The sequence below is a fragment of the Pristiophorus japonicus genome, chromosome 13, assembly GCF_044704955.1.
Source record: "Pristiophorus japonicus isolate sPriJap1 chromosome 13, sPriJap1.hap1, whole genome shotgun sequence".
NCBI lineage: Eukaryota > Metazoa > Chordata > Chondrichthyes > Pristiophoridae > Pristiophorus > Pristiophorus japonicus.
This window is the reverse complement of record NC_091989.1, coordinates 33,161,880-33,175,055: the sequence shown is the minus strand read 5'-3', so window position 1 is coordinate 33,175,055 and position 13,176 is coordinate 33,161,880. Positions and strand designations below refer to the sequence as shown.

At 46.8% G+C, this 13,176-nt stretch overlaps 1 protein-coding gene across 3 annotated transcripts in view; it reads left to right on the top strand.

Annotated features, from left to right (window-relative positions):
- fam185a (family with sequence similarity 185 member A) overlaps nucleotides 1–13,176 on the top strand; it is a 74,981-nt gene that overhangs the window by 39,643 nt on the left and 22,162 nt on the right. For 2 of the 3 annotated variants that reach the window (XM_070897342.1, XM_070897344.1), the window contains exons 5-6: nucleotides 148–189; nucleotides 10,547–10,642. In XM_070897342.1, the coding sequence (XP_070753443.1) occupies nucleotides 148–189; nucleotides 10,547–10,642 (138 nt within the window). The remainder of the gene's footprint in view (nucleotides 1–147; nucleotides 190–10,546; nucleotides 10,643–13,176) is intronic. The other variant, XM_070897343.1, reaches the window with a different exon arrangement.

Genomic DNA, 13,176 nt, shown 5'->3' with positions numbered 1-13,176 from the left:
TTCAAAGGAATACAGCCAAGTTATCACAGATTTTCTGTTTTACTAATCAGAATTCTCATGCTGTTACCAAGCTGTAAATAAGCTTATAGTAATATTTTTCTTTGAAAGACATTCTATTACAATTTTTTTGTATTCTTCCATGTGCAGGAAATGTTACTATTCAGACTGATGCAGGTGCTGTTACAGTAGGTAAGAAACCCTGTCACTTTGATCAAACTAGTTCCAGTTTATATATGAGAGAATAATTCCAGCATAACTTTCATTATGGTTGAGCAATAGAGAATATTTGCTGCAGGGTCAGATCTCTCAGATGCTGTGGGCAAGTTACATGCTCAAAGGCTGCAATTAGTGGCTCCTGGTGACTCTTGCTACTGAAGCTATCTGCATGGTTCTAATCTAAAAATACTGAGAAGCAATGAGTTCTCTATATATAAAATTATATACCATAAAAGGAAAACAACTGGTGAGACATTTCTTTCTCTCCGTAGAGAAAGTATGGCACTTTTCTGAGAAAGGTGTAAGGATTGCATGATATACATTGTGCTGCATCACACTAAAACAGCGCAACGAGAATACGCTCCCATTGTAATATGATAGCTGTCTTATGGTTTTGAAAAAATGCATAGACTTTCTTGTGCCATTGATAGCGTGTTGAATATACAAACAGAAAATAGAGGGAGACACGAGTAGTAAGTGTTGTTTCCTTGATGATACAAATGTACTCATCAGATTTCCAAAGTTTCGTTTCACAAATATCCATTGTAATTTCAAAAAGACCGTTTAAAATTTGAAACTGCTTTACTGTATAGTGATGGTACAATTCAACATTGTCATTGATCCATTACTTTGGCTAAACTTTTAATGTAGGTTGAACCTTGGGATGTCTAATCTTTTTCTGTTTTGTGCCTGATTTATAAATATTATTGAGTTGCATCTTGGGCAACAAAAAGATAGACTTCAAAGTTGATTTATTTTTGTGGGGTGGTATTGGAGGAGGAAATGTTACCAGTACGTTTTTTTTTTAGACATATATTAAATCATATCTGACCCATGAAGAATTTTAGCTCAACAGATTGGGTCTGTCAACACTTGTTGGGCTGTGCTTGATACCACTCTTAATTGCTCTAAAATGGTTACATACTAAAATTAAAATTCAGATAACATACACTGTTTTCTTGTATGATGTTACAAAATAAAGCATTATACCTGTACTGCTATTTACTTTCAGTACTCTAATAGATTTCCATTGATTGGCCATGAGATCAAGCAGTACATGAACCACTCACTATATTGCATACCTGTTACTTGGATATATACTGCCATTGCTTCATTCTGGCTGGGTCACAATCCTGGAATTCCTTACTTCACACTATTGTGGGAGCACCCCTAGGGGTGCTAATGGGGCTATAAAAAAAGGGCATTTTCAGCCCCTTATTATCCATAATGGTGACCATGACCATGATTATCGTAAAAACCCATCTGGTTCAGTAATGTCCTTTTTAGGGAAGGGTATCTGCCGTCTTGTCCTGTCTGACCTATATTACTCCAGACACACAGCAATGTGGTTGTTTCTTAACTGCCCTCTGAAATGGCCTAGCAAGCCACTCAGTTATACCAAACCACTACGACAAAGTATAAGATGATTAAAACCGAATGGACTACCCGGCATCAATCTAGGCATGGGATTTGGAATGACAAAGGCACACCCAGCCCAGTCGACCCTGAAGAGGCCTCCTCACTAACATCTGTACCAAAATTGGGAGAACTGTCCCACAGACTAGTCAAGCAACTGCATGACATAGTCATCCTCACAGAATCATAACTTTTTAGCCATGTCCCAGATTCTCCATCACCATCCCTGGGTATGTCCTGTCCCACTGGCAGGACAAACCCACTGGAGTTGGTGGCACAGTGGTATACAGTCGGAAGTGAGTGGCCCTGGGAGTCCTCAACATTGACTATGGACTCCTTGAAATCTTATGGCATCACCTCCTGCTGATTACCACCTACCCCCTCATTCAGCTGATGAATCAATACTCCTCCTTGTTGAACAACACTTTGAAGGCACACTGAGAACTGCAAGGGCACAGAATGTACTCTGGGTGGAGGACTTTAATATCCATCACCGTGGCTTGGTAACACCACTACTGACCGAGCTGGCCGAGTCTTGAAGGATATATGCTGCCAGACTGGTGGTGGGAACACCAACGAGGTCAAGTAGGGAAAAACCTATTTGATCTCATCCTCACCATCTGTCCATGATGATATTGGTCGGAGTGATCACAGCACAATCCTTGTGAAGCTTCCCCATAAATGTGTTGTGTGGCACTAAATAGGATAGATTCAGAACAGACCTAGCAGCTCAAAACTGGGCATCCATGAGGCGATGTGGACCATCAGCAGCAGCAGAATTATATTACACCATGATCTGTAACCTCATGGCCTGTCATATCCCTCTCTACCATTACCATCAAGCCAGGGGACCAACCCTGATTCAATGAGGAGCGCAGAAGAGCACGGCAGGAGCAAAATCAGGCGTACCTAAAAATGAGGTGCCAACCTGGAGAAGCTGCAACACAGGACTACATGCATGCTAAACACAGAAGCAGAGACATAGCTAAGTGATCCCACAACTATCGGATCAATGTTCTGCAGTCCTGCCACATCCAGTCATGAATGGTGGTGGACAATTGAACAACGAACTGGAGGAGGAGGCTCCATGAACATCCCCATCCTCAATGATGGTGGAGACCAGCACATGAGTGCAAAAGACAAGACTTGATACGTTTGCAACCATCCTCGGTCTGAAATGCCAAGTGGATGATCCATCTCTGCCTCCTCCTAAGGTTCCCAACATCATAGAAGTCAGTCTTTAGCCAGTTTGATTGACTCCATGTGATAGAGAAACGGTTGAGGGCACTGGATACAGCAAATGCTATGGTCCTCGATAACATTCCGCTGTAGTGCTGAAGACTTGTGCTCCAGAACTAGCTGTGCCTATAGCCAAGCTGTTCTAGCATAACAACAGCACTGGCATCTAACCAACAAAGTGAAAAATTGCCCAGGTATATCCTGTCCACAAAAAAAACAGGACAAATCCAGTGTGGCCAATTGCCACTCCATCAGCCAATTCTCAATCATCAGCAAAGTGATGGAAGGTGTCGTCGACAGTGCTATCAAGTGGCACTTACTCACTAGTAATCTGCTGAGTTTAGGTTCCACCAGGACCATTCCGCTCTAGACCTCAATACAGGCTTGGTCCAAACATGGACAAAAGAGCTGAATTCCAGAGATGAGGTGAGAGTGACTGCCCTTGACATCAAGGCAGCAATGAACCGAGTGTAGCATCAAGGAGCCCTAATAAAATTGAAGTCAATAGGATTCAGGGGGAAAACTCCACTGGCTGGAGTCATACCTCACACCAAGAAGATGGTTGTGGTTGTTGCATGTCAGTCATCCCAGCTCTAGGAAATTGCTGCACGAGTTCCGCAGGGTACTGTCCTAGGCCCCAACCCTCTTCAGTTGCTTCATCAATTACATTGCCTTCATCATAAGGTCAGAAGTGGGGATGTTCGCTGATGATTGCACAGTGTTCAGTTCCAATCGCAGCTCCTCAGATAATGAAGCAGTTGTGTGCCCACATGCCGCAAGACCTCGATAACATCCAGACTTGGGTTGTTAAGTGGCTGGTAAGATTCGCATCACACAAGTGCCAGACAATGACCATCTGCTGTGGCGAGTGACTCACCTGACTCCCCAAAGCCTTTCCACCATCTCCAAGGTACAAGTCAGGAGTATAATGAATGTGTGCAGTTTCAACAACACTCAAGAAGCTCGACATCATTCAGAACAATGCAGCCCGCTTGATTGGCACTCTATCCACCACCTTAAATATTCACTCCCTGCACCACCACCGCACCGTGGCTACAGTGTGTACCATCTGCAAGATGCACTGCAGCATCTCGCCAAGGATTTTTCGACACCACCTCCCAAACCCGCAACCTCTACCGCCTAGAAGGACAAAGGCAGCAGGAGCATGGGAACACCACCACCTTCAAGTTCCCCTCCAAGTTACATACCATCCTGACTTGGAAATATATCGTCATTCCTTCATTGTCACTGGGTCAAAATCCTGGAACTCCCTCCCAAACAACACTGTGGGAGTACCTTCACCATAGAGACTGCAGCGTTTAAGAAGGCGGCTCACCACCACCTTCACGAGGGCACTTAAGGATAGGGAATAAATGTTGGCCTTGCCAGCAACGCCCACATCCCATGAATGAATAAAAAAAAAAGTGTTGCTGCAACTTTAGAAACTACTTTTCTACCAGTAGCCATTCTTCTTTCTGAGGAGGGCAAGAAGGATAAGTGTTATAAGTGATGAGAAGCAAGCTACTAAGGAGGAGGTCATATTAATGTGAAAGATTGGCCAGACCAAGGCTGAATACATTTTGGCATTATTAACTGAAGCAGTCTAGGGATGCCAGAGATCTATTACATATATTGGCTTCAGGTTTGGTGAGATTCAGTAATTCCAGCTGCTCTGCTTGTAGCTTAAAATCAACTTTTTGCTACTGGATATTTCTAAACATCAAGAGATTACACTAGTTTTGGTCAAGTTATGATCAGCTGCATTCAGTAGATGACAGCAATGTTGTTTTATTAGTGTTATTTCTCCACAATAATAACTTACATTTATATAAAACTAAAACAGAAAATGTGAAAGACACAACAGGTCAGTCAACAATTGAAAAGAGAAGGGATCTGATGAATGGTTTTACCTGAAATATTAACCCTTCTATTCCTAGGATTTTCTGATTTTGTTTCAGATGTTCAAAAAATAGCAGTTTTGTTTCTTTTTATTTACATTCATATAACACCTTTAACTTGGTAAAATTCCCCATAGTGCTATGTAAAAGAGGAACAGATGTCAAGAGTAATAGTTTAGGATAGTAAAAATGACAAAGTGTGGTTGGGAAAAACAGTTTTGAGGAGGCTTTTAAAGGCAGACGAAGAAGTAGCAAATGAGAGAGGTTTAGTAAGGGAGTTCTACAGAGTAGGGGTGAGGCTGCTGAAGACCACCATTGATTATAGATTGGAGGGAGAGGGAAATGCACTGGAGTTAGGGGGTAAGATGAACAAATGTTACAAGCACAGAGAAGGAAGGTATTAAAGAAATTGTCATACAATGGAAAAGCTGTGTAGACCAAGACCAAATACATTATGACATTATCTAGGGCACACTAGAGATGTAAGATACAAGTATTGACTTCAGGTTTTTGTTATGTATGTAAACCTGTAAATACCATGTATAACCACCAGAGGGCTTATCCCCTGGAGTCCCAAGGGATCCCACAATCCCTTGGGAGCACCTATATATAAGGAGGCCTCACAGGCTGGAGAAGTGACTCTGAGATCTGTAATAAAGGACTATGGTCACACCTTACTTTGAGCTTGCAGAATCTAGTCTGACTCTTTATTCAAGACTTAACAGTTTTTATATAGATTTACATAGAAATAGGCCATTTGGCCAGCCAATTAATGCTGGCGTTTATGCTCCACTTGAGCTATACTTCCTCATCTAACTATCAGCATAAACCTCTATTCCCTTCTCCCTCATATGTTTATTGAGCCACCCCTTAAATGCATTTATACTATTCATCTCAACCAAACCCTGTGGTAGGGAGTTCCACATTCTCACCACTCTCTGGTAAAGAAGTTTCTTCTGAATTCCCTATTTAATTTATTGGTGACTATCTTCTATCAATGGCCTCTAGTTTTACTCTTCCCCACAAGTGGAAACACTCTATCTGTGTCTATTCTGTCTCAATCTTTCAAAATTTTAAAAACCTCTATTAGGTCATCCCTTAGTGTTCTCTTTACAAGAGAAAAGAGACCCAGCCTGTTCATCCATTCATGATAGGTATACCCTCGCATTTCTGGTATTATTCTTGTAAGTTATCTTAGCTATGAGGAATGACTGGATAGGCTGGGGTTATTTTCTTTGGAACAGAGGAGGCTGAGAGGCGATTTAATTGAGGTGTATAAAAATTTGAGGGGCCTAGATAGAGTGGATAGGAAAGACCTATTTCCCTTTAGCAGAGAGGTCAATAACCAGGAGGCATAGATTTAAAGTAGTTGGTAACAGGATTAGAGGGGAGTTGAGGAGAACTATTTTCACCCAAAGGGTGGTGGGGGTCTGGAACTCATTGCCTGAAAGGGTGATAGAGGCAGAAACCCTCATCACATTTAAAAAATACTTGGATATGCACTTAAAGTGCCATAAGCTACAAGGCTATAGACCAAGAGCTGGAAAATGGGATTAGGCTGAATAGCTATTTTTCGGCTGGCACAGACACGATAAGCCGAATGGCCTCCTTCTGTGTCATAAATTTCTATAATTGTATGATTCAAAGTCTTTCTTGCACCCTCTCCAGTGTCTCTATATCCTTTTATAGTATGCTGACCAGAACTGGACACAGTACTCCAAGTATGGCCTAACCAAGGTTCAATACAAGTTTAGCATAATTTCTCTACTTTTCAATTCTATCCCTCTAGAAATAAACCCTGGTGCTTCATTTGCTTTTTTATGGCCTTATTAACCTGCGTTGCTACTTTTAGTGATTTGTCTATTTGTGTTCTTCTACCCCATTTAGATTCCAAGTAATATGTGACATCCTGATTTTTCTTACCAAAATAACAGTACCTGAAAGTCATCTGTGTTGAAACTCATCTGCCAGTTATATGCCCATTCTGCAAGTTTATTAATGTCTTCTTGTAATTTGTTGCAATCCCCCTCAGTGTTCCCTTTAAGATCGCACAGCGCTCCAGAGGTCCCATGCAGCCAGTGAGCCGGCTTTTAAATTGGAAAAAAACACGAATGCACGGACTTTTGAATGGGCCTGCATGGCACAAAGAAAATTCAGGGGAACATTAGTCCCCCCTCAGTATTGACTATTCCCCCCCCCCCCCTCCAATTTGGTGTCATCTGCAAATTTAGAAATTGTGTTCATGATTCTCAATCATTAATATAAATTGTGAACAACAGTGGTCCCAACACTGATCCTTGTGGGACCCCACTATCTACCTTCTGCCACTCTGAATAGCTACCCTTTACCCCTACTCACTGGTTTCTGTCTTGCAGCTCGCTGGCTATCCATTGTGCTACTTGTCCCCTGATTCCACATATTCCAACCTCTAATATGTGGCACCTTATCGAAGGCCATTTGGAAATGTAGATAAATTACATCTACTACATTACCCCTGTCTATTCTCTCTGTTATCTCTTCAAAGAATTCAATGAGGTTGGTCAAACAAGACTTTCCCTTTTGAAATCCATGCCGACTGATCATTCTATTTTTGGTTCCTCGATGTTTTTCTATTTTTTTCCTTTAGTAGGGATTCCATTATTTTTCCTATCACTCATCATCATCATAGGCAGTCCCTCGAAATCGAGGAAGACTTGCTTCTACTTTAATAGTGAGTTCTCAGGTGGCTGTACAGTCCAATATGGAAATTACAGTCTCTGTCACAGGTGGGGCAGACAGTGGTTGAAGGAAAAGGTGGGTGCCTGGTTTGCCACATGCTCCTTTCGCCGTCTGTGCTTGATTTCTGAATGCTCTCGGCGACGAGACTCGAGGTGCTCAGCGCCCTCCCGGATGCTCTTCCTCCATTTTAGGCAGTCTTGGGCCAGGGATTCCCAGGTGCCGGTGGGGATGTTGCACTTTATCAAGGAGGCTTTGAGAATGTCCTTGAAACATTTCCTCTGCCCACCTGGGGCTTGCTTGCCGTGTAGGAGTTCCGAGTAGAGCGCTTGCTTAGGGAGTCTCGTGTCGGGCATGCGGGCGATGTGGCCCACCCACGGAGCTGGTCGACTGTGGTCAGTGCTTCGATGCTGGGGATGTTGGCCTGAGCGAGCACACTAACGTTGGTGCGCCTATCCTCCGGATGAATTTGCAGGATCTTGCAGAGGCAGCATTGGTGGTACTTCTCCAGCATTTTGAGATGTCTACTGGATGTTAAGCTGACAGTTCTATTGTTCCCTGGACATATTCTAACTCCCTTCTTAAATAGCGGTAAAACGTGTTGGCTATCTGCCACTCCTCTGGCACCTTTTCTAACATCATTAAATATGTGTAATGATGCCTCTGCTATAATTTATCTAGATTCTTTTAAATGCATGGATGCAATCCATCCAGAGGGTTTTATCCTCTTTGAGTTTGATTAGTTTATTTAATATTTTCTAATCTCATCATCCGATGTCATAGCCACCTGATCTGGCTCCCTGGTAAATACGGAAGCAAAGTAATTATTTAATATTTCTGCCATTTCACTATCACTGCCTGTGATTTTACCCTGTCTATCCCTTAATGGCCCTATTCCCATCCCAACTGATAGTTTTGGTCAGGCTCTGTGACTGCAGTTATTATACTTATGGCAAAAAATTATAGTAAAAGCTGAAGAGGGTGTGGAAGAAAATGCTGACTTGAAAGTGCTAACTGGGTTATGGGGGAAAGAATGCTAGATTGCACTGGGGGGTTGGGGGGGGGAGAGAGAGAGAGGGAAAAGAGTGCAACCCCAATAGGGGAGCTGGAAGAAACATATCAGCTGGAACTGGGTTGAAGAGGGGGAAAGTGCCAGGATGAGCTGGTGGATGAAAGACTATTGGTGTGAATAAGGGGCAGTGGAAGAAGAATGCCAAGTTTAATTGAAGAAAGAGAAGTGTCAGATTGAACAGCAGAGTGTTATTATGAACTAGGAGGATTGTCTATCAACTGAGTAGAGAGTTGGAGGGTTTGCGGGTCTCACTGAATGGGGTCCGGAGTGTTGAACGTGAGATTGATTGGTGAATTAGGGTCTGCTTAGTTGTTTGAAAATCCAAATGCTATTTACATTTTAACCCATTTCTGAAGGATAAAAGTTTTTTTTACGATTAATCAGAATGCCCCATTTTATGTAAAAATTCAAAATTTTTCAGTGGGAGCTTGCTACTGGATCCCCATAGAAATGCGCAATGCATTGCCAATTGATGGGTGAGGAGGGGGCATATTTGAAAAATGTATTCTACAATTTGCTGCCTGTGGCCCTGACTAAAATGATCTGATGATCATGAGGTTCAAATTAGGCAATTTTTGTTTTAAATAAAGAAAATGAATTAAAACTTTCTTCCAACAGTAGATTGCCTACTGCTGCTAATGGAAGAGATCATTTCTAAAATACTAAAAGAATAATTTATTCCCAATATTCTCTATTTTTCAAAAATATTGGGGTAGAAATTCCGACGTCGCGGGCCCGTACGGAGTGTCTACGGACCCGGGAAGGCACGGAAAAGCCGGTTTTCAGCACGCAATGCGCATGCACTGAAAACCGGCTTTTCCAATCTGTCAGGCTGGAGCTTGACAGATCGTAGACATCTCTGGAGCGGGGACATTTGTACGGGTAAGATTGCGGGATTTACGCATATCTTGCCCGGCAAATGTCCTCAAAACTCTTGCGCCTGATAAAAGCAGGCACATAGCCTACTTTTACAGGCATAAGAGTTTAAAAACCTATAAAAAACATGATTGAAATAAAATAAAAAAAAAGAACATATTTATGTTAAAACCCTGCCCACTCAAGTAATGTTATTTTAAACCCTAACCCTAACTTTTTTTAAAAATTAGCAAATTTTTTTTCTTTTTAAAAAAAACCATGTGTAACAACTTTAATTTCTATTAGTGTATTGTGTGAGGTGTTTTTTAAATGTTTTATGTAGTGTTTGTGCGTTTTGGGGTTTTTCTCATTCATAGTAATAGATTCGTAACTCAAGAATCTCCTATTACTATGACTGAAAAAATACTTACCTGTGATTGGGTGCCAAGGCCTACGTGACTCCTGCGGACGTGCCAACATGAACGCGCTGTGACGCGCAGTCACGAGAAGCCTCCCGACCGTGATCTCGAGTGGGTGCAGCAGCTTCAGATAAGTGCGCATTTTATGTCCATTATTTAGTGCTTTGCCCATGGGAAGTCCTCGAGAGGAATTTCTGTCCCAATGAGTAATATACTTTCCTTTTTAAATTATTGTAAATTCAAAATACTGGAAAATTCACTAAATAAAAGTATAAAAAAATCTAAGTTTTCTGGGAGGTATGTCCCAGCCTCTCGGAAAATAAATTCTGTGCAAAAAAAAACGATCTTTCTCCCTTATTTGCCTTCTTACTGTTTTCCTTCTTTGGGGAGCACAAATAGTCTGCAAGCTAGACTTTTTTTTTTTGCAGCCATCAGCTTGCTGAGCATGATGCATTTTGCAGGGTTCACTGCGTCATCTTGCTGATTTCTTTCCGTGCCCTTTTACTCTCGATCTTCCCCTCCCCTGAGATGATGTGCTGTTTCAGTATTGTAGAGCTCCACTAAAGCATTCCACTAAAGGTGCTAGGGGAGTTTGAATATCAGAAGATCCTCTGATACAAGCCCAGTTTTTCATCACATAAGAAGTTATTTTTTGAAGGAATTGTCGAGTACAAAGGAAATGCCAACAACTAAAGTGCTTAATTGTTTACTTGTAGATTCCTCAGATGGCAGTCTACAGGCTTCCACACAACAGGGTGACTTAGATATTTACATCAGCCAACTGGGAATTGTGAATCTACTAACCCAAGAAGGTGAGATGCTGCAAAGAAATCACAACGACCTAATGGGAGTCTGCAGGTTGGATTTGACCTGTCAAGTCAGATAATTAAACTTTTGATTTGGGCTTTTTTGATGTTCAGATCTAAACTGTTTCACTAATGGAGAGAGCTGAGGTGGGCAGAGCAGTCAGTTTACAATTGTTTGGGAACTGTTGTTTTTGGATGATTTATCCATCAGGGTGTCGCTGAAATAAAGGGCCCAATTTCCGCCCTCTGTAAAAACGGCGCGCCTTCTGGAATAAAAAGGGCAGCGGCGAAAACTTACCTTCTGATTCTGCAAACTCCTCAGGACGTCTTCGGCCTCGGCGCGGCGCAGCACAAGGAGTCGGGGGCGGAGCCAGGTCCCGGCGCTGAAAACAGTGCCGGGACCTCTGCACATGCGTGCTAGAGTGTGCGCACATGTGCAGTAGCTCCTCACCCCCGAGGCTGCGTGGGAGGGGCCTGAAGCACGCCGGCCTTAGCCCTGGCCAAATGGGCTCCCCTGGCGAAGATTGGGATTCGGGCCTCCCTCCCGTTCAGCTCCCCCCCACCCTCTCACTCCCCCTCCCGTTCAGTCCCCCTCCCCACCTCCCGTTCAGCCCTTCCCCCTTCTCCCCCCTTCTCTTCCCCTCCTCCCTCCGTCGGCGGCGGGGCCAGCCCGCCCGGCATCTCGCTGGGGGTGGGCCCCGCCCGAAATGTCGTCGTCAGTGGCCCGGCTTCCAAGTCGGCGGCGGCGGAGCCCGTTCAGTCTCCCACCACCCGCACCCCCTCCTGTTCAGCCTCCCATCTCCTCCTTCTCCCTCCTCTCCCCCCTCCCCTCTCCTTCCCTCCTCCTCTCCCCTTCCCTCCTCCTCTCCCCCCCCCTCCCCTTCCCTCCTCCTCTCCCCCCTCCCCTTCCCTCCTCCTCTCCCCCCTCCCCTTCCCTCCTCCTCCTCCTCTCCCTCCCCCTCCCCTTCCCTCCTCCTCTCCCTCCCCCTCCCCTTCCCTCCTCCTCTCCTTCCCTCCTCCTCTCCTTCCCTCCTCCTCTCCCCCCCCTCTCCTTCCCTCCTCCTCTCCCCCCCCCTCCCCTTCCCTCCTCCTCTCCCCCCCTTCCCTTCCCTCCTCCTCTCCCCCCCTCCCCTTCCCTCCTCCTCTCCCCCCTTCCCTTCCCTCCTCCTCTCCCCCCCCTTCCCTTCCCTCCTCCTCTCCCCCCCTCCCCTTCCCTCCTCCTCTCCCCCCTCCCCTTCCCTCCTCCTCTCCCCCCCTCCCCTTCCCTCCTCCTCTCCCCCCCTCTCCCCTTCTCTCCTCCTCTCCCCCCCTCCCCTCCTCCTCTCCCCCCCTCCCCTTCCCTTCTCCTCTCCCCCCTCCCCTTCCCTCCTCCTCTCCCCCCTCCCCTTCCCTCCTCCTCTCCCCCCTCCCCTTCCCTCCTCCTCTCCCTCCCCCTCCCCTTCCCTCCTCCTCTCCCTCCCCTCCCCTTCCCTCCTCCTCTCCTTCCCTCCTCCTCTCCCCCCCTCTCCTTCCCTCCTCCTCTCCCCCCCCCTCCCCTTCCCTCCTCCTCTCCCCCCCCTCCCCTTCCCTCCTCCTCTCCCCCCCTCCCCTTCCCTCCTCCTCTCCCCCCTCCCCTTCCCTCCTCCTCTCCCCCCTCCCCTTCCCTCCTCCTCTCCCCCCCTCCCCTTCCCTCCTCCTCTCCCCCCCTCCCCTTCCCTCCTCCTCTCCCCCCTCCCCTTCCCTCCTCCTCTCCCCCCCTCCCCTTCCCTCCTCCTCTCCCTCCCCCTCCCCTTCCCTCCTCCTCTCCCTCCCCCTCCCCTTCCCTCCTCCTCTCCTTCCCTCCTCCTTCCCTCCTCCTCTCCCCCCCTCTCCTTCCCTCCTCCTCTCCCTCCCCCTCCCCTTCCCTCCTCCTCTCCTTCCCTCTCCTTCCCTCCTCCTCTCCCCCCCTCTCCTTCCCTCCTCCTCTCCCCCCCCCTCCCTTCCCTCCTCCTCTCCCCCCCTCCCCTTCCCTCCTCCTCTCCCCCCCTTCCCTTCCCTCCTCCTCTCCCCCCCTTCCCTTCCCTCCTCCTCTCCCCCCCTCCCCTTCCCTCCTCCTCTCCCCCCCTCCCCTTCCCTCCTCCTCTCCCCCCTCCCCTTCCCTCCTCCTCTCCCCCCCTCCCCTTCCCTCCTCCTCTCCCCCCCTCTCCCCTTCTCTCCTCCTCTCCCCCCCTCCCCTCCTCCTCCTCCCCCCCTCCCCTTCCCTTCTCCTCTCCCCCCTCCCCTTCCCTCCTCCTCTCCCCCCTCCCCTTCCCTCCTCCTCTCCCTCCCCCTCCCCTTCCCTCCTCCTCTCCCTCCCCCTCCCCTTCCCTCCTCCTCTCCTTCCCTCCTCCTTCCCTCCTCCTCTCCCCCCCTCTCCTTCCTTCTCCCCCCCTCCCCTTCCCTCCTCCTCTCCCCCCCTCCCCTTCCCTCCTCCTCTCCCCCCCTCCCCTTCCCTCCTCCTCTCCCCCCCTCCCCTTCCCTCCTCCTCTCCCCCCCTCTCCTTCCCTTCTCCTCTCCCCCCTCCCCTTCCCTCCTCCTCTCCC